The sequence below is a fragment of the Cherax quadricarinatus genome, chromosome 34 (assembly GCF_038502225.1).
Source record: "Cherax quadricarinatus isolate ZL_2023a chromosome 34, ASM3850222v1, whole genome shotgun sequence".
NCBI lineage: Eukaryota > Metazoa > Arthropoda > Malacostraca > Decapoda > Parastacidae > Cherax > Cherax quadricarinatus.
Genome location: NC_091325.1, coordinates 20164345 through 20186972, shown reverse-complemented (window position 1 = coordinate 20186972; position 22628 = coordinate 20164345). Strand labels below are relative to the sequence as shown.

General features: G+C 42.9%; 1 protein-coding gene across 6 annotated transcripts in view; it reads left to right on the top strand.

Annotated features, from left to right (window-relative positions):
- The window catches only part of LOC128693671 (monocarboxylate transporter 14-like), a 489471-nt gene that overhangs the window by 153440 nt on the left and 313403 nt on the right, over positions 1–22628 (top strand). The window contains exon 1 of one of the 6 annotated variants that reach the window (XM_070091224.1): positions 17480–18125. The exons of 4 other annotated variants lie outside the window; for them this stretch is intronic. In XM_070091224.1, coding sequence (XP_069947325.1) covers positions 18087–18125 — 39 coding nt within the window. In that variant the 5' untranslated portion in view covers positions 17480–18086. Of the gene's footprint in view, positions 1–17479; positions 18126–22628 lie in introns of those variants that run through there. One more of the 6 variants, XM_070091223.1, reaches the window with a different exon arrangement.

Here is a 22628-nt window from a genome sequence, read left to right as displayed (position 1 = left end):
TATTGATTTCTTAATTGCCCCTCTCCTCTTTTGATTTGCCTATATATTCCTCTCTTTTGACCAATCAGATATTTTAATCTATTGTTCATCCATTTAGGATCATTTTTGTTTGATCTGATTTCCCTATTTGGAACATAATTTGACTGAGCAGCTAGAACTATGCCCTGGAAAGCGTCATATCGGCAACCATCACCACCTACCTGACCCTTAGTCAGGTCATTCCAGTTCAGCCCACCTAAGTAATTTTTCAGTCCTATGAAATCAGCCAAGCGAAACTCTCTGCCATTATTAGGGGAATTCCATGATATATTAAAACTGAGTGATTTGTGATCACTTTCCCCAAGCTCATCATTAACCTCAAGATTATTAATTAGTGTTTCCCTACTGGCAAGAGCCAGGTCAAGGAGGCTATTTCCCCTGGTTGGCTCTGTCACAAACTGTTTTAAAAAACAATCCTGGATTGTATCAAGAAAGTCACCTGACTCTAAATTTCCTGTCAAATTGCTCCAGTCAATCTGTCTATAGTTGAAATGTCCCATTAGCACAACATTGTCGTATGTAGATGCCTTACGAATTTCGTCCCATAGAAGTTTACTGCACTCCCTATCAAGATTTGGGGCCCTGTAAATCACACCCAAAATTAGTTTTTCTCGGCCCTCGAGAAGCTGTAACCAAACAGATTCAGTGGTCGACGCTTCTAATTTTATATCTTGTCTAACACAACAATTTAAATTGTCTCTGACATACATCGCTACTCCATCATCCTTCCTGTTGACCCTGTCAGTGTGGAATAATTTATAGCCTTGTATGTGACATTCAGAGGGCATCTCTCTATCTTTCAGATTGAGCCAGGTCTCTGTTATAGTAATAATATCTATGTTTCCTGCACTTGCAATTAATCTTAGCTCATCTATCTTATTTCTTACACTCCTGCTATTAGTATAGTAAACCTTAAGGGAGCTAGTCCCTTGCTGCCCTCTGCTGTCCCCCTTTGTTTGCTGACCTGATCTATTGCCTTTATTTATAACTTCATGCGGAATGCCTTTTATACATTTACTGTTTCCAACCCTAGTGTTGCAACCTGCTTGTTTCCCACACACACCCATACCTCTATCTTCTATCAGTTTAAAATCATAGGCATTTCACCAATGGCCTTCTCAATTGAGTTTGCAAGTGCTACCACCCTGTCATGTAGGGGGGGGGGGGTAATGGTTAGGGGAATATGGGGGGTAAGAGGAGGGAGTTAGTAGGCAGGGGACAGGCAGGCGAGGTGGTAGGTAGATAATGTGAGGTCACTGGTGACTATACCTTCACCTCTCATTACTCTACCCGCCACACTACTCACCCTCTCGCTACTTTAACTAAACAGAAATAAATGGAAATAAGAATAAATAACGGGGACAGTGAATATTACTATTCTACTCAAACACAGTTTATTATTAAGTCCTTGTACAATAATATATTTGGGAACAGGAGTACATCATTGGGGTTTAGATAAATGGGGTGGTACACATAAGCAGTGAGACAGGGAACACAATCAACTTGACCAAAATGAATGTAACTTACAAATAGTACAGAGGACAGTTCACTACAGGAACTAAGCCACAGGTCCCAAGACCTACACAGCACAAGTACTGCTCCAAGCCAGTACTCTGCCCAATGTCTCCAAGAGTCTCCTCCAGAGACTTCAGCAGCCTTCTCCCGAGCCCTGCACCCCAGCAGCAGCTCCGCTCGAAGTCTCTGCTCAGGAGCTCTGCACCCCAGCAGCAGCTCCGCTCGAATCTCTGCTCAGGAGCTCTGCACCCCAGCAGCAGCTCCGCTCGAATCTCCTGATCATAAGCAAGCAAGCAAGCAAGTGCAGGTAAGATCCCAATGGGATGAGCGGGGAAGACGGGACAGACGAAGAATAGCGCTGGAGAGGAGTGTTCTTAGTCGTAGAAATAGAGCCAGGGCTTGACCCAGCAGCTAAGGCGATCGTGGGACAGACTTGGAGAAAAAACGGGAAGAGAGCAAGCTGTGTATGGAACTGTACTTCTCCAGGCTGAGGGACTGACAACCTCAAATTCTACGACTTCAAGGGGGATGGACCGACCACATCGTCCCCACATCTCCACTGCTCCTGCCTACCTTCTGTACTGAAGAAGCCTACTGTGTAGGCGAAACGCCCTGGAACAAAGTCGCCTATCTGTTGCCTATGTGTCTTACCTACCAGTCTCGTGGTAGGTGAGGTCTTTGAGTCTCGAGAGCTGGAAGTTTCCAGGTCGCAGGAGAGGGCAGCAGACATGTGGGAGGTTATTTTAGTAGTTGAGGAGGCAGGTTTGCAGTGAAGCCATTTGCAAACTTCTTGAAGCTGCTCCTGGAGAGGTAGTATAGCGTTGTCTTGTTGGAAAAAGTGAAACGAAGAGGCTTGATGAACTCAAGAACTTGCGTGAGTGTGAAGTGAAGAGGTGATTCGCAGGCATACTTGACTGTTCCATCACCGAGGCCTTTGTATAGTTCAGAGCAGGTCATGGTGTCAGCGTTCGAGGGAGAGGTGTAGAAAGTAAGGTTTTCCCAAGAGGGTGTGCTGGAGTCGTCGCTATCTGCTTCGTCGGGGGATTCGTCAGGAAATTCTTGTTCAATTGTTTCTACAGTGATTGTGTCAAGAGGAGGCTGGGAGTCTAGAGTATTTGCGGTCTGGCTGGTTGTTGGTGGTTGTTGAGAGGTGGCAGTGGTCACTGGGCGTGGTTCAGGAGTGTTTTTTGGGGCAGAGTTAGGATTTGGGCCTGAAGTTGATGTGAAGTTAGCGATGTTTGGGATAATCTTGAGGAAGTCCTGTGATGTTGGCGAGTCAGGAAAGTTGAATGACGGCATGTTGTTAAGACGGAATAGTTCGTTAATTGTAGTGTTGAATGTGCCTGGGTTTGCTGCATTTGCAAGGTGTGCATACATCATGCAGTACAACACCTTAGAGGGAGCAGTGTCAGGGAGTGCAGAAAGGGAATTGCTGGATAGAGATGACTGCTGTGTGGCTTGTAGAATTCTGTTGGTGAGGTAAGACACATATGCAACAGTTAGACAACTTTATTCCGCGTTTGTACACAGTAGGCTTCTTCAGTCGAATACAGAAAGTAGGCAGGAACAGTAGAGATGTGAAGACGATGTAATCAGACCCTTAAAGTCGTAGAATTTTTGTCAGTCAATCGGCCTGGAGAAGTTCAGTTCCATAGTCAGTATGGAACTGAACTTCTCCAGGCCGAGGGACTGACAACCTCAAATTCTACGACTTTAAGGGTGATGGACTGATTACATCGTCTTCACATCTCTACTGTTCCTGCCTACTTTCTGTATTCGACTGAAGAAGCCTACTGTGTAGGCGAAACGTTTCGGAATAAAGTTGTCTAACTGTTGCATATGTGTCTTACCTAACAACCTGTCGGTATTGTATACCATTTTGATGTTCAATTCTGGTGGTGTCCGACTGGAGTTTTGAAATGGCGGTGTATGTCGGCGATTTGGGATTATTCTTCTTGGTTTCTTCTTTAATTTTTTTCGACATTACTTCTTTTCGTAGTGGGCATTTTGCTGCAAGGGTATGATGAGTACCCTTGCAGTTAAGACATGTTGGAGTGGCATTGGTGGTGGTGCAGGCTTTGAAGTTATGACCTTCTTTTCCACAGGTAGAACAGAACTTTTTGTCTTTAATGGGGCAGTCCTTTGTTGAATGTTGATAAGAGTAACAGTTCCAACAGGGAGAGACATGGGAAAAACGTTCAGGTTCAATGTGGCGTGGATGTATGTGGTAATATGAGATAGCTAGTCCATTAGCGAGTGCTTGGGTAGCCATATCTATGTTTGAAAAGGTGATTTTGATCATAGATGAGGCATTGGGAATTCGTGTGATGGTGTCTACAGAGGCCCAGGTGTTTTGGTCTTCGATAGAGGTCTTCAGTTCATCCGTTGGAATAGATGTGATAATCTCATCCAATTGTTTAACAAAAACTGAACGTTTCGCCAGCAAGGAGGGAGACGGTGATATGATGAATTGACGGTCCCGTAATGTGTTCATTTCAGTGTCGTCCATAAGTTTAGCTGCTTCATTGTCGTCGGTGCAAACGACAATAAAGGAATCCTTGAGTGAGTGAATCGCTGTGAATTTGAGATGTAGGCAGGTCCTCATAGCGGCAGCAAGTAATAGTTTAGTGGAATCATTTATAACACCACTGGCTGGTTTGATTTTAACACTATGTGCGAACATTGTCGAACAGGTAGAGGTTACCCTCCCCAACGGGAATCGTAGGGAGACTGATAGGCAAGGTGTGACCATATAATTGGTTAAATTAGGTCTCCCTAGAGACCTCACAAGCCCAGCTGGACTACATCACATCCCCCTTTCTCCCCCAATTTAAAATATCTGAGAACTAGGACAATTTGTCCTAGTTATTAGACTATTTTAATCCTAATCCCTTAAATCTATTACAATACAAAGACAAAATTATACATAATACAAAATTATTCAACTACATATATTTCCCTCAACCTTCTCGTCTACCACATGGCAGCATAATCAGTACACCTCGCAGTTGGCCAGCATAATAGTTGCTCTCTGGTGCAAAGCCTCCTTACCCGTCATTTCTCCTTAAACCTAAATATCGGGCTCCAGTGCCTTCCCTACTTCTACTAGAAATGCACTAGCCAATGCTAGTCACCCTCGCATGTTAACCATTGGGCCAAACCTCTCTAGGCTTCTATGGCATGGAAAACTGCTCCAACGGGTTGCATTCTTTCAAGTAACTGCAACTGGACCACTTCACGACCACCAAGGTCGCATTTTCGGCACACTTCACATGCACACTACAACATCTGAAAATCGAGACAGGGCAGGCATCGCAGCTAAGACCCTCCATTATCCTATGCCACTACTAGGATTCACTGGCCTCATAAAACAAGGCGGCCATAAACACTGGACTGTATTCAAAGTCACCTTATTTCACACAGGTAACACTAACACTTCTGGCAAGTCAAAGTAGGCTGGGGACATCACACTCTCAATTGTCTGTCATGGCTGGCAGGACATCCCCGCATACCAGTCGTACAGGTCGATCAGCAAGGCAGGATACACCTCCATACCGCCCTTGATAGCAGGCTGGTCCCAGCAGCTGGAGTCCATCTCCTCGGCTCACGTCCTTCCACATCTCCGAGGATGGCAGCTCCTTCATAGTAGATTCTCCTGTCCTGGCACACCATCCAGGATCCCTCACACACCAGTGCAGCATCACCGCCATCTCCTGAGCTAGGCGGCATCACAGCATCACAGCACGGCTACTGCATCACAGCACGGTCCCAACATCTCAGCATCCCGGCACGGTCCCAGCATAGCAGACAGCATCACAACACGGCCACAGCATAGCAGACAGCATCACAGCACGGCCACAGCATAGCAGACAGCATCACAGCAGCCGACATCAGCAGTAGCAGGCAATGGTCAGTTGCTCCGGGTGAGGTGAGGTCACTTAAGTCATCAACAGCAGGTACGGTCACCCATCCCTGGCAACTGCGGGTAACTGGCGGTCCGCGGGTGATGGTCACAGAGGCTGGGTGACGTAGACAGACACCCACTACACTGGATGACAGACCAGGGCAGCAATACATCTACTGGGGCACATCAACTGAGTGACTGGGCACATCAGGTGGATAATAATCATACGCATCTCTTCAGTGGGTGACAGTTGTGGGCTAGTCTTCCAAGGCGGCCTGGGTGACTTCTCATTCCTCTGCAAATATTCAATTTCGGCCAGTAATTGCTTCCCCCAAAAGTCTCACCCAAATACTGATATTCTCCACCATTTATCTCAAACCAACAACCAACTCCACCAAATATAATATTACACCCAAACAATTATTCAGACCCACCGTCTAAAAAAAAGGTCAGCTAAGGTCATTAGGATTATAATATCATACAGATACTTACTTTAACTTTACACACACAAGAAAAAAAAAGTGGTAGCAAATGGTAGCATAACAAGTGTAACCGAGCAGTCAAAAATAAGGCACATGGGACTGGTTCCTACTATAAAAATAATAAGAACCACCACCGCTTAGACACCATGTCATGTAGGGGGGGTAATGGTTAGGGGAATATGGGGGGTAAGAGGAGGGAGTTAGTAGGCAGGGGACAGGCAGGCGAGGTGGTAGGTAGGTAATGTGAGGTCACTGGTGACTATACCTTCACCTCTCATTACTCTACCCGCCACACTACTCACCCTCTCACTACTTTAACTAAACATAAATAAATGGAAATAAGAATAAATAACGGGGACAGTGAATATTACTATTCTACTCAAACACAGTTTATTATTAAGTCCTTGTACAATAATATATTTGGGAACAGGAGTACATCATTGGGGTTTAGATAAATGGGGTGGTACACATAAGCAGTGAGACGGGGAACACAATCAACTTGACCAAAATGAATGTAACTTACAAATAGTACAGAGGACAGTTCACTACAGGAACTAAGCCACAGGTCCCAAGACCTACACAGCACGAGTACTGCTCCAAGCCAGTACTCTGCCCACTGTCTCCAAGAGTCTCCTCCAGAGACTTCAGCAGCCTTCTCCCGAGCCCTGCACCCCAGCAGCAGCTCCGCTTGAAGTCTCTGCTCAGGAGCTCTGCACCCCAGCAGCAGCTCCGCTCGAATCTCTGCTCAGGAGCTTTGCACCCCAGCAGCAGCTCTGCTCGAATCTCCTGATCATGCTCTTCCTTGGGCTTTTATGGTGGTCCAAGCACCCTCCACAACCACGTGTACGACCTGACGCCTAGGTCTGACGCCGTCAAGAACAAAAGACCTCAGACGTGGGCTTGGCTACAGACGTTTGCCAAGGCAAGGTGTGACTATATAATTGGTTAAATTAGGTCTCCCCAGAGACCTCACAAGCCCAGCTGGACTACATCACAACCCCAGCCCCAGAGAAGATGTACCCCATCCTTTGCATACATATCATGTTTGCCATAAAAGTTGTTCCAGTTGTCAATGAATGGGATTGCAAGTTCCTTGCAGTATCTGTCTAGCCAGCAATTTACACCAATTGCCCTAGACAACCATTCATTTCCTACTCCCCTTCTAGGCAATATGCTACATATGATTGGGACCCCTCCCTTAGACTTAATGAAATCTATAGCTGACCTGTACTTACCTAGCAGCTCTTCTCTCCTACCCTTCCCAATATCATTTCCACCAGCACTGAGACAGATAATGGGCTTGTTCCCATTACCTGACATGATATTATCCAGCCTGTTAACTATGTCCCCAACACCAGCTCCAGGGAAGCACACTCTATCTCTCATCATCTTATTCCTATTACAAAAAGCACGGTCAATATATCTTACCTGAGAGTCACCAACCACAAGAATGCGCTTACCTCTGTTAGCAGGGGCAGTAGTACCCTTACTTTCACTGGCCACTGAAGTACATTCATCCTGAAGAACAGAGAAGCGATTTCCTACCTTCAGATCTTCACTCTTAACTTTCCTTACTCTGATGCGCCTCCCATTACTGTGAACCACTCGCCACTTGTAGCAGGTGCTGGGCTGCACCTCACTGCTGGTAGCCGTTGCTACCTCCCCACCTACAGCCTCCTCACAGAGAGAGACAGACTGCACCTCACTGCTAGAAGCCTCATTCCCCACAACTCCAGCCACCTCACACTCTCTCCCAGACCCATTGAGGTGGACCTTCAGCCTCCTAATCTCCTCATGGAGAAGCAAGACCTCCTCCTTCAACTCTCCAACCTCAATTTTTAAAACACTGCAGAAGCAAGCCATGCTTTGTAACCGTCCACGCTAATCCCCAAAGCAGCTCAGGGTCTGTGACCTCACGTGACGACTGACCACTGACCACAAAAAAATACTTGTATTTGACCACAAATGAGCAGATTACAATAAACGGTTGAGATACTTGTGTCAGCGAGGTGGACGAGAAAGAATGCGCAACGTTTAATTCTGGAAGTTTATCAATCTTGCTGCCAGAATGAACTGGACTGCGGGTTGACAGCTGCTCGTCAACCCTTACCTTACACTCTCTGTGTCCTTCACACCTGTGTTGACTCAGCTGTGAGAGTGGGTGTATCTGTGTACCGTGTGAGATTCTTCCCTCTAGCAGTCTAGCTGAAGATCTTAAAGGTAATGATGAACGCCTCTCCCTGCCTGTCATCCCCACCTTCTGAGTGCGGGTGTACTGAGTGGGCCCTGGGTGAGTCTTTGACTGTGTAATGGGGATGCTAGGTGAGTCTGTGAATGAACTGGGTGGGTCTTAGGTGAAGTCTGTGGGTGTATGGTAGTGAGTTTGTGTGTGTACTGGGTGGATTCTGGTGAGTTTGTGTATGTACTGCGTGTATCCTCGATTTTAGATTTTAGATTTTGCCGCCGAAGCAGCTACACAGTATATAGTGCAGTACTAAGTGGACAGTGAAGCACAGTGTTCAAAAAAGTGATCGTAAGGTTGATCATATACTTTGTATTTAGTTTGATTATCATCTATGTGTCTACCAAACTGCCAGAAGTACTTGTAACCAAGCATAAGTCTGGCTACTATAACATCAGTCAGTTTAAATTGCAAGTTACTCCGTAAATATACTTATCTATTCAGGCTTCTAACTGTAGTCCATGACATTCTGATTCATTATTTACTTCTCTAATAATATTATTTCTAATGCTAGGCATATATATACCTAAGTTATATTCCGCTGTTTTTTTTCTTCAACGTACTTTCTTTGACTAATTGATCAACTTACCATATAGGAGTAATTCAGTGTGTGATGAAGTTCCTGGGTGAGACTGTGGGTGTGACATTTGCTGCCTCCTTCCTCAGGGACCTTAATTACTGCCACATTCAGCCCTCCCCCTTTCTCCTTGTTGCTTCTCGCTATTTATTAACGTCTCCGTCTGCATCTCTCTCTCTCTCTCTCTCTCTCTCTCTCTCTCTCTCTCTCTCTCTCTCGCTCTCTCTCGCTCTCCTCTCTCTCTCTCTCTATCTCTCTCTCTCTCTCCTCTCTCTCTCCTCTCTCTCTCTCTCTCTCTCTCTCTCTCTCTCTCTCTCTCTCTCTCTCTCTCTCTCTCTCTCTCTCTCTCTCTCTCTCTATCTCTCTCTCTCTCTCTCTCTCTCTCTTTACACATGGTTTGACAAGTTTAAGGATCCCTAGCTTCACTGACAAGCTATTTACAGGTTAAGGATTCCTAACTTTATTAACAAGCTAAGAGCTGTTACCTACATCAGCTTATTTGAAAGCATTTTTATGGTTATGAGACATACAAGTAGGGAACAGGATGAAGTTGAAGCCATCTGTTGGCCAGCATTTTCATTTGATCAACTGACTTTATCTCGTTGACATCATAATGCTGAACGAATGTGTTCCATACTCGAGTCATCCTGGGGATAAATGATCTAAGATGAAGTGACGTTCTGGAGAAGGGTACAGCCAGAGTGGAGTTGCTGCTTTCTGCCTGTCTTGTGGTATAGAAACTTGCTTCACGCTGTCCTCGAAGTGGAGCCAAGTGTGGTACTTTGACAATACTGGCCTTGTACATAACAGTAAGGCCATCCACATCCCTCCTGTGTTGAAGGCTCTGCTGAAATGACAGATCTATCCAGGATGGGTCCAGGCGAGAGATGAGACTTCTTGCTCTGTTCTCTACTCTGTCAAGCAGTCGCAGATGAGAGGGGGGGGCAGGCAAACCAAGAAAGTGGAGCATACTCAAGGTGTGAGCGTACTTGTGCCTCGTACAGAATCTTGCAACCCCTACTGTCAAGCAGATGCGAGATACGGCGAAGTGCTGTAAGCTTCCTGGCTGCCTTGTTTGCAAGATTTACAACATGGTTCTTCATGGTCAGTCTGGAGTCAGATTTCACCCCAAGGATATCAACTTCTTTCCCAGGTGCCAACACCCTCCCACTCATCCTTACTACTGCACCGGCATTACCATCACGGTGCCTAGAGACCATCATCATTTGTGTTTTCTCAGGTGCAAATGTTACTTGCCATCTATTTCCCCAAGCTGATATAGCTCTTAGCTGATGATTGATGTAGCTTAGAGCAGCTGGCATTTCTTCTCTTGGATAAGTGAATGTTAGTGTACAGTCATCTGCATATGCATGGGATTCTGGGATGAGATGAAGGTCATTGAAGTAGACATTCCATAACAATGGTCTCAGCATGCTTCCTTGTGGAACACTTGCCCCAATAGGATGTCTCGCTGATTCCGTTCCATTAAGAACTACACTTAGAGATCTACCATGAAGGTAATCACTGAGGAGACATAGCGTAAAGCCTGCAATTCTCAGAGCTTGCAGTTTTGCTAAGATGCCCTGGTGCCACACCTGGTCGAAAGCACCAGCAATGTCCAGTGCTACCACACAGCTGACTTCGGATTCATCCAGTGACTGGTGCCATTTAGTGGAGAGGTTTAACAACAGATCAGCAGCAGAGTAACCTTTCCTGAAGCCATATTGACGGTCACAAAGTAATGAGTGGTAGTCAAAAAACTTGAAATTATTGTCTCAAGGATCTTGCTAGTGATTGACACTCTCTCTCTCTTTTCATTGTTTATGTCCTTCAACCAGTGCTATAAAACGTTGTTCTGCGTAGACTTCTTTCTCTAGTTCTAATACTTATAAACAACTTCTTCCTCCTAATGTTATTAGTGGTAGATCTATTCATATTGGAAATATTTCGTAATTTTCTTAGCCCCCATCTACTGTGATACTCTTCCTGTGTTCCTTCCGTTATATTCCCTTCACCCCTCCCCCCTTCTGTTTTCCTTGGATCAAACGTGATTACTTCCTCTGACACCTGCTAAATATAATAATAATAATAATAATAATAATAATAATAATAATAATAATTAAATGGTAAAATGACATATACAACAAAAAGAGACCTTTATTAGTACGATGTTTCTCCTACATGAAGCTTTATCCAGTACTCTATCAAAGTACTGTTAAAGAAAGTGACAAAGACTGTTAAAGAAGTGGCAGCTCATGGCATTGGGGGAAAAGTGCTCTCTTGGATCGAGTCATGGTTCACAGACAGGAAGCAGAGAGTGTCCATAAATGGGGTTAAATCCGAGTGGGGATCTGTAACAAGTGGCTTTCCACAGGGATCAGTCTTGGGCCCGTTGTTGTTTATAATATATATCAATGATCTTGTTGAGGGTGTTACTAGTGATATAAGCAAATTCGCCGATGACACAAAGATAGGTAGGATAATTGATTCAAACGTAGATGTTAGGGAACTTCAGGAGGATTTAAACAAACTGTATTCTTGGTCAGAAAAGTAGCAGATGTAGTTCAATGTAGATAAATGCAAGGTTCTGAAGCTCGGGAGTGTCCATAACCCTAGCACTTATAAGTTAAATGATGTAGAACTTAGCCATACAGATTGCGAAAAGGACTTGGGGGTTATGGTGAGCAGCAACCTTAAACCAAGACAGCAATGCCTAAGCGTACGTAATAAGGCAAATAGATTACTGGGATTTATATCAAGAAGTTTAAGCAACAGAAGTCCAGAGGTCATACTGCAGCTTTATACATCATTAGTAAGGCCTCACCTAGATTATGCAGCTCAATTCTGGTCTCCATATTACAGAATGGACATGCCTGCAGAATGTCACATTCAGGGTTTTAAATTGTTCCAAGTAGATAGAAGTGTCGGGAAGGGGGGTGGGGTGGCATTGTATGTCCGAGACCGCTTGAACTGTTGCATAAAAACGGGTATTAAGTCTGAAGCAACACATACAGAGTCTGTAAAGTAAAAGGACACAAGTGCAACTAATGTGACATTTATTGTGGCAACGTTTCGCTCTCCAGGAGCTTTATCAAGCCATTACAAACAATACATTGACACAGAGGGTATATAAAGGCTCTGAGTGAGGTGCAATACTAGTGAGGTACCATTTCGATGTTCACTAGTGGTAGTAGTAGTAGTAGTAGTAGTAGTAGTAGTAACAAAAATAATACAATATGGAAGAGCAAATAATTCGTACATGAGTAAAAGGATATAAAAGCTATTACTTGGGTAACATAAAAATAGGTTGGACAAATATAGACTGGAAAGAGGCAGGTTTTTTTCCGGTGTTCACTCTCTGTAATGTGCTTGTGTAGTATAACAGGAGAGACTATGTGATGGCAGGGTTTACTGTTTTCAGGAGGATTCTTGCTAAGACTTCGGAGATGGTGAAGCTGCCGTTGTTTTGTTTAATTGTATTCGAAACAGCGATCAGTGCTGATTCAAGGCACTTGCGTGTGCGGAAATTAGTTTCTTTGATCACTAATTGGGCGTCTCTGAATTTCATGAGATGATTGGTGGAATTTCGGTGTTGTACACAGGCGTTGTTTAAGTTGTCGTTCCTACATGCGTAAATGTGTTCATTGAGGCGGGTGTCGAGGTTTCTTGCTGTTTCACCTACGTGGATCTTGTCACAGCCTCCACAGGGTATAGTGTAAACTCCTGCATTGACTGGTTCGTGGTGCTTGGGTTTTGTCCTGGTTAGATCCTTTATTGAAGTGGTAGAAGCGATGGCGACTCTGGTGTTAGCTTGTGAAAGTACTTTTGAGACGTTTAGTGCAACCTGGCTGTTGGGAAGAATTATAACTTTGTTGGGAGCGGTGTTGATGCGTGGAGAATTGATGATCTGAAGAGCTCTTTTCTTGCAGTCTTTGATGAAAAAAGAAGGAAATTGTAACTCAGTGAATGTTTGGTGAATGTAAGTACATTCCTCGTCAAGAAACTCAGGACTACAAATTCGGTATGCTCTTAGGAAAAACCCGATGATGATGCCTCTTTTGGTCTTGGTATCTTGACTGGAATAGAAGTGTGTGAAATCATTTTTATTGGTGGGTTTCGGAAACCAGTCAGTTCCTGACTATGGAACTGAACTTCTCCAGGCCGAGGGACTGACAACCTCAAATTCTACGACTTCAAGGGTGATGGACTGATTACATCGTCTTCACATCTCTACTGTTCCTGCCTACTTTCTGTATTCGACTGAAGAAGCCTACTGTGTAGGAGAAACGTTTCGGAATAAAGTTGCCTAACTGTTGCCTATGTGTCTTACCTACCAAGATCATTGATATATATTATAAACAACAACGGGCCCAAGACTGATCCCTGTGGAACACCACTTGTTACTGATCCCCACTCGGATTTAACCCCATTTATGGACACTCTTTGCTTCCTGTCTGTGAACCATGATTCGATCCACGAGAGCACCCTTCCCCCAATGCCATGAGCTGCTACTTTCTTCAACAGTCTTTGGTGAGGAACTCTATCAAAAGCCTTACTAAAATCTAAGTAAATAATACCAAATTCTTTATCGTGGTCAACAGCCTCAAAAGCTTTACTGAAGAAAGTTAATAAATTAGTTAGACAAGACCGGCCTCTTGTGAATCCATGCTATCATTAATCAAGCTATGCTTATCGAGATGGCTTCTTATAATCTGAGCTATAATTGACTCTAGTAATTTGCCTACAATTGAGGTCAGGCTTATTGGGCGGTAATTTGATGGTAACGACTTGTCCCCTGTTTTAAAAATAGGAATTGCATTAGCCATCTTCCACATATCAGACACTACACCTGTTTGAAGAGATAAATTAAAAATATTAGTTAATGGTTCACAGACTTCCATTTTGCATTCCTTTAGAACCCTTGAAAAAACCTCATCAGGACCCGGTGACTTATTTTGCTTCAGTCGGTCTATCTGCTTCACAACCATTTCACTAGTGACTGTTATGTTACATAATTTATCTTTTTCTGATCCACTATAAAAATTAATTACCGGAATGAATGAAATTCAGAGACGCCCAATTAGTGATCAAAGAAACTAATTTCCACAGACGCAAGTGCCTCGAATCAGCACTGATCGCTGTTTCGAATACAATTAAACAAAACAACGGCAGCTTCACCATCTCCGAAATCTTAGCAAGAATCCTCCTGAAAACAGTAAACCCTGCCATCACATAGTCTCTCCTGTTATACTACACAAAGCACAGAGAGTGAACACTGAAACAAGCTGCCTCATTCCAGTCTATATTTGTCCAACCTATTTTTATGTTACCCAAGTAATAGCTTTTATATCCTTTTACTCATGTACGAATTAATTGCTCTACCATATTGTATTACTTTTGTCACTACCACTACTACTACTACTACTACTACCACTAGTGAACATCGAAATGGTACCTCACTAGTATTACACCTCACTCTGAGCCTTTATATACCCTCTGTGTCCATGTATTGTTAGTAATGGCTTGATAAAGCTCCTGGAGAGCGAAACGTTGCCACAATAAATGTCACATTAGTTGCACTTGTGTCCTTTTACTTTACATATTGTCGGTAATTCTACCATCTTTATTACAAGTCAGTAGATACTGTACACTTGAGAGAGATATGGAAGACAGTGCATGTAGTCCCAGGAGATAGACAAGAAGCGTTTTATAGATTAATACCACTCTAAAGTTTTGGTATAACATCACACCTTATTCAATCGACTTCAAATTTTAAGCTGTGCTCAGCTACTACTATGTGAAAGTTTGTAAAGTAATTGACATTTCCAGGTGCTCTCTGCTCAGTTTTATATAGATTATTCCCGAAATTGATTTCCATGACATGCTTAAGATGCAAGTTAATAGAGAAGATAAGCAGAGACTGATGGAACACTTAAAGGGAATTAGTTTCGTAAACATAAACCAGCACGGGTTGAGAGATTGCAATTCTTGTCTGATATACTTGCTGGGTTCTGTGGCAAAGTAACAAAAGTGAGACGGGAGAGAAAGGTATAGGTAGAGTACAAAATTGTATATGATACTGTACCTCACAAGAAACTCTGACAAAAACTTGAGGAGTAGGCAGGAATAATAAGGAATGCGCTACAGTGGATCAAAGAGTGGATCATGGGAAGATCACAGAGGGATGGTCCAATAAGAGATGTTAAAATGAGAAAGCGTAATGAGTAGTATTCCACAAAGATCGGTATTAGGGGTAATACTGTTTCTAATATATGTAAATGGCATACCAAATAAGATAGTGTCAGATGTATCCCTGTTTCCAGATGTAAAATTAAGGAGGATAATAAAAACCAGTGTGGATAAGGAGAAGCTGCAAACGTACCTGGGCAAACTGCAGGATTAGTCAGACAAGTGGTTAATGGAATTCAATCAGGCAAATGCAAATTTGAGAAAAAATTGGAAAGGATAAAAAATGCAGAAACTAAATATTGCCTCGGGGAGGGGGTGGTCAGAGGCTGTAAACCTGATTCATGGAGAAATACTTAGGGGTGAACATAGTGCCGAGCATATTGCTAGACACACATATCAGCCGAATAACTTCTGCAGCGAATGCTTGTTTTGGAAATCTAAGAGTAGCTTTCAGGAATCTCAACAGATTCATTTACGGCCGTATATGCGATATATGTCAGGCCCATCTTCGAGTATGAAGCACCACGTGAAACCCATACCTGGTGAAACATGTTTAGAAGCTGGACAAAGTGCAGAGGTATTCAGTGGGACTCGTCTAAGAGTTAAAAGATTTTTTTTTTTAGATTTTGCCAACGAGGTTGCTAGTTTATTGTGCACCCCATATCCATCCTGTGGACGTTAGTGCAAGAGTATAAAAGGCCTAGGAACTAGGCCTCAGAAGGTTTAACAGGAGTACATTTTTTAACCCTTTTAGGGCCTAGTTCCTAGGCCCTTTGTGTATTGGACTATGAGGCGAGACTAAAGGGACTGAGTCTGATGATGTAAAATTGAAGACTCAGGGGAGACATTGTTATGACATACAAAATAATCGGCGGACTTGCTAGGATGGGCAGTGATAAACTGTTCTAGAGGCGGGGAAGCGGTACACGTGGATTCAGTTGGAACTTAAAAACAGATGATTCACAGGATTTCAGGAAGTATTTGTTCAACCTGAAGGGAGGAATCAGGAAGTGATGAAGACATGGTAGAGGCCGTCTCAATACATTGTAAAGAATAGGCATGACAGGGCGAACGTGGCTAGAAGGGAGTCAACTCACCAGGTGACAAGAGGCAGGGCCGGGAGCTGAAACTTTACCCCTCCAACCATAAATAGGTAAGTACAGCTATAATAATAGTAATAATAATAATAATAATAATAATAATAATAATCTTTATTTCTGCAAATACATGATACAACTTACACAGACCCAACTGACATCAGTGACATACTAATACAGAAAGCGCCTAGTTATGCAGAGCATTTCGGGCAACTTGCGCTAACATCCAGGTAACTGGAGAGGGTTTCAGGGGTCAACGCCCCCGCGGCTACTTACAGTAGGTGTAAGAAAACACGCCCAATGTTTCGACCCTTACCGGGGGTCGAACCACGGACACTCAGTGTGTGAGCTGAATGCGCAACCAACCAAGTAAGTTTATTTAGGTACGGTTGTACAGAAATACAGTTAGACAAGTTGTACCTAGTAACATATGTGAGAATTACCTAGGATAACCAAAATGAAGTCAAAGCGATTTATTTCCATTTGTGGCCCGAGCTACGGTTGATCCAGGGAAGACATGGGTAGCTTCAGTTCCTTGATTCAAGAGCCTTTCTTGTCAAAAAAAACTCATAATGGGTGCGTGCAGAGGAAATACCAGAGTCAGTATGAGTGGAGGCAGTGAGGAGCGTATGTAATAGATGGGTGGGTGTGACGGGAGGGGGGGGATGGATTGGGTAGGAGAGGGGTGACTGTGGGTGGGTGTGATGGGGTGGGGGGGGAACATTGTGGATGGGGAGGAGAGTTGTGTCCACCTGTGTTCTAGTGACCCTCCATCCTCCGTCGTGGTTGTGCTCACACTACTGCCCTGCCCTCCACACCACCTCTTGATGCCCACCCCACACTTCCTGCTGCCCACCCTACCACCTCTTACAGCCTTCCCCTCCCCCTCCCCCAACAGCCACCTGCCCACCACATCGCCTACTGCCCGCATCCCCCACCCTGCCCTGCTGCTGCTGCTGCTGCTGCTGCTGCTGACAGTGCTCGCCAGAGTCGCCTATACGAAGGACTGGTATATAGGCATCACTGGCTTCAGCAGAACCGGGCGTACCACCTGAGGACCAGTTGAGCTAGTAGTGACCATAGTGCCAGCTGAGCACCAGCTGAACAAGCAATGATCTTCATAGTGCCATCTGAAGACCAGCTGAGAGATCACTGACACTACCTTCATAGTGCCATCTGAAGACCAGCTGAGATCACTGACACTCTACCTTCATAGTGCTATCTGAAGACCAGCTGAGATCACTGACACTCTACCTTCATAGTGCTATCTGAAGACCAGCTGAGAGATCACTGACACTACCTTCAAAGTGTCATCTGAAGACCAGCTGAGAGATCAGTGACACTTTACCTTCATAGTGCCGTCTGAAGACCAGCTGAGAGAGCAGTGTCACATTACCTTCACAGTATCTACCTGTTAACACAAATATTATATTTTTGCAAATACTTTAATTTTAATTTTCTAATTTCTGAGTGTGGAAGAAGAACTCTCGTTTCCCTTCTCAATGAGTGTGAAACAAGTACTCTGGTTTCCCTTAATGAGTGTGGAACAAGTACTCTGGTTTCCCTTCTTAGCGAGTGTGGAAGAAGGAACAGTTTCTTCTGTTTAATAAGCACGGAGAGTTAATAAGCTAGGGTAACTAAAGTAGTCTGGCTTCTTTCCTGTGCCTAATCTGGGAAGACGGCATATTATAATGTAAGAAATGTGCAATACGTAGGTATTTTTATTGTCGTAACGTTTCTCTCGTGCACCATTCATCAGTCGAATACTAGAGATTATAACACTGGATACAGTAGAAGTGGAGAGGTAATTTTTGAGGTGATTACTCCTTCAGTTTTGAAAGAAGGTAGTCAGTCCCTCATTGGATGATGGTAGCCTGTGTGGTGAGGCCTGGACGAGACGAACCACATCAACCATGTGCCTGAGTAGCCACAGACGCTGCCAGCATATTGCTTTGTGATAGTGACTCCAGTTATTGTGATACTTGTCTTGTGTGAAGAACAGCTAGTAGACTGACACATCTGTTTGTGTGTTTACCACATCATGGAGCACACTCACAGCTCTTACTCTCAGAAAAATGTGGTAAGTAGTAAATCTATTGTGCTCTCTCTCTCATTCTCTAAGATGATATATAATAATTAGTAAATCTGGGGTGTCCTCTCTCTTATTCTCTGTTTCTAGGAGGATATGTAGTAATTAGTAAATCTGGGGTGTTCTTTCTTTGTACGATAAAATTTCTTAAGGAAATTTACTAATGATTTTAGAGACGGTTGGTTCTGAGGGCACGAAGGTGTTGTGGTACACAGTTTGCTGATAAATTACGTAACTTTAATATTTAATAACCAAATATATAATCAAGTGTGAACACCCCCCCCCCCTCTCTCTCTCTCTCTCTCTCTCTCTCTCTCTCTCTCTCTCTCTCTCTCTCTCTCTCTCTCTCTCTCTCTCTCTCTCTCTCTCTCTCTCTCTCTCTCTCTCTCTTTCTCTCACCAGTCATCATTGTACATCTTTCTTTTTTCACGTTACCTAAGGGGAGAGGAGAGCTGTGATGCTAGTGGATGACTTTAGATTAATGGAACTGGAGTTAGCTGTAACTTCCTCGGATCAAGCCTAATTATCCCAACCCTTCCCATTCCCTATGGGTTGAAAACTTTCTTATATAATAACTCACTCCCTCTACATATCCACAAAAAAATATTTGCCTTTCAAGATTAAGTTAACCTAACTTAATCTGTGTTTACATCTAGATAAAAACAATAATAAGATAGCATTTGACAGCTCGGGATACTTTATAATTACTTACAGTGTTGATATCCCTACCTGTTATTATCGCTATCATTTGTTATCCCTACCTGTTATTATAACTATCATTTGTTATCCCTACCTGTTATTATAACTATCATTTGTTATCCCTACCTGTTATTATAACTATCATTTGTTATCCCTACCTGTTATTATAACTATCATTTGTTATCCCTACCTGTTATTATAACTATCATTTGTTATCCCTACCTGTTATTATAACTATCAGTTGTTATCCCTAAATGTTATTATCTACCAGTTGGTATCTCTACCTTCTAGTATCTCTACCTGTTGGTATGTCTACCTTTTAGTATCTCCACCTTCTAGTATCTCCGCCTTCTAGTATCTCCACCTTCTAGTATCTCCATCTTCTAGTATCTCCATCTTCTAGTATCTCCACCTTCTAGCATCTCTACCTGTTGGTATGTCTACCTTCTAGTATCTCCACCTTCTAGTATCTCTACCTGTTGGTATGTCTACCTTCTAGTATCTCCACCTTCTAGTATCTCCACCTTCTAGTATCTCCAGCTTCTAGTATCTCCAGCTTCTAGTTTCTCCATCTTCTAGTATCTCCACCTTCTAGTATCTCCACCTTCTAATATCTCCATCTTCTAGTATCTCCACCTTCTAGTATCTCCACCTTCTAGTATCCATACCTATTATCTCCACCTTCTAGTATCCCCACCTATTATCTCCACCTTCTAGCATCTCCACCTTCTAGTATCTCCATCTTCTAGTATCTCCACCTTCTAATACCTCCACCTTCTAATATCTCCACCTTCTAGTATCTCTACCTGTTGGTATGTCTACCTTTTAGTATCTCCACTTTCTAGTATCTCCACCTTCTAGTATCTCCACCTTCTAGTATCTACACCTAGTATCTCCACCTTCTAGTATGTATCTGTTGGTATCTCCACCGTCTAGTATCTATCTGTTGGTATCTCTACCTTCTAGTATCTATCTGTTAGTATCTCCACCTGTTTGTATTTCCACGTGTTGGAACACTTGTCCAACATTTGGGTATCTTTACTCTGAAAACGTTTCGCCGGCCAGTTTCTTCTTCAGTCCAATGCGGAGAAAGGTGGAAGATGAGGAGTGTGGGGTAATCAGTCCCTCAGCCTGAAGTCAATGTTTTCAGTCCATCAATCTTGAGATTGATAGACTAAACATAGTATGTAGTATGAGTGACAGTGTTGTATGTTTGTTGATGTGTTGTAGTGTGAGTGACTGTGTTGTATGTTTGTTGATGTGTTGTAGTGTGAGTGACTGTGTTGTATGTTTGTTGATGTGTTGTAGTATGAGTGACAGTGTGTTGTATGTTTGTTGATGTGTTGTAGTGTGAGTGACAGTGTGTTGTATGTTTGTTGATGTGTTGTATGAGTGACAGTGTTGTATGTTTGTTGATGTGTTGTAGTGTGAGTGACAGTGTGTTGTATGTTTGTTGATGTGTTGTATGAGTGACAGTGTTGTATGAGTGACAGTGTTGTATGTTTGTTGATGTGTTGTAGTGTGAGTGACAGTGTGTTGTATGTTTGTTGATGTGTTGTATGAGTGACAGTGTTGTATGTTTGTTGATGTGTTGTAGTGTGAGTGACAGTGTGTTGTATGTTTGTTGATGTGTTGTAGTATGAGTGACAGTGTGTTGTATATTTGTTGATGTGCTGTAGTGTGAGTGACAGTGTGTTGTATGTTTGTTGATGTGTTGTAGTATGAGTGACTGTGTTGTATGTTTGTTGATGTGTTGTAGTATGAGTGACAGTGTGTTGTATGTTTGTTGATGTGTTGTAGTATGAGTGACTGTGTTGTATGTTTGTTGATGTGTTGTAGTATGAGTGACAGTGTGTTGTATGTTTGTTGATGTGTTGTAGTGTGAGTGACAGTGTGTTGTATGTTTGTTGATGTGCTGTAGTGTGAGTGACTGTGTTGTATGTTTGTTGATGTGTTGTAGTATGAGTGACAGTGTGTTGTATGTTTGTTGATGTGTTGTAGTGTGAGTGACTGTGTTGTATGTTTGTTGATGTGTTGTAGTGTGAGTGACAGTGTGTTGTATGTTTGTTGATGTGTTGTAGTGTGAGTGACAGTGTGTTGTATGTTTGTTGATGTGTTGTAGTATGAGTGACAGTGTGTTGTATGTTTGTTGATGTGTTGTAGTGTGAGTGACTGTGTTGTATGTTTGTTGATGTGTTGTAGTGTGAGTGACAGTGTGTTGTATGTTTGTTGATGTGTTGTAGTGTGAGTGACAGTGTGTTGTATGTTTGTTGATGTGTTGTAGTGTGAGTGACTGTGTTGTATGTTTGTTGATGTGTTGTAGTGTTATCATGTGGGATTTCGAACACGTGGATAGGGTAAAGTAATACTCATGTAGGCTGGAAGTACGTATAATTACGGATAATGTGGGGAGCGCCCTAACAGCCGTAACCTTGTCTCCTTGCTCACTCTCGTAACACTGACTGGCCGCCCACAGTACCCATATGTGAGGGGGTCTTTGAATACTGCTGTGGTCAGCACAATATGAATACAGACAGTGACTCAGGCAGAGACGGTTGGTAGTGAGTCAACTACTGGTACACTGGTTACTGGTAACTGGTTACTACTACTGAGAGCTCGGCGACGCTAACGTATGTCGTCCCGACATACAACTAATACAAACTAGAGATGGCAGGTGTACGGCTTGGGCTGATTCTATACAATGTCAAAGTACACAACAATTAAACATTATAACATACATAAGTAGAACATTGGAATGGAAGCTTACGTAACTGAAACTGTAATGCAATACAAGGTATAATATAGCACAACTCATCGAATGAAACTCAACGTTGGGATTACACAGTGGAAGTGATAAAAAAAATTTGATCGATCAATCTGTATTCATGTGATCTACGGATTCTGAGGAAGGAATATATACAAAGAAAGAAGTGTTTAACAGAAAGGCAGATTCGGTGCACTCAAATCTAGACTGTTAACTCTCAGAATGCGGAGAGAACATGAACACAAAAAAAAAATTCTTGAATACTGATAAGTTGATACTGTAATTATTCATCTATACAGGTTATTTACATTTAACCCCAACTCTGCTAGGGTAAGATTGACATATGCAGAATGGGTGTCATCTCTGGGAGGATCAAACTCTGATGCATTGGCTAACTCATGCTGTATTTGAGGCAAATCTGAATTGGAAGTTACAAATGATACTTGAGGATTTCTCAATACCTGTCATGTACATAGGGAATAACGACATTCAGGTTGATCGTCTGACTGAGTATCAGAGGAAGAGAGTACAGGATCAGGAGGATTGTTAGAGTCTGTCACATTAGTCTGGGTTGGAACATCATTATCATCACATACTAACTTCATATGATCTAAATGCGATTCTTTATACTGACCAGTACTAATCTCTCTAACCTTATACTTATTACCAGTGATATGTTCAACTACTCGATAAGGACCAACAAACTTTTGATCAAGCTTTGGCATTGCAGACGTTTTGTTAAAGTTAATCAGCATAACTCTCGAACCTACTTTGATTTTGGATGGCTTTGCTCGAGTGTTTGCGACTCTTGTAAATTCTGCTGTTGATTTATGAAGTGTTTCACGGATTCTTCTAAAAACACTTTGAGCTAAGCTGGTACGAGTTGCTATGAAATCATCAGGGTTGTAATTTGGTTTCGGATTAGAATATAACAACTCATAAGGCAAACGTTTATCTACACCGTACAATGCATAATGTGGAGTGTCACCTATAGAAACATTGTAAGCAGAATTTATAGGTTGGTAGTGAGT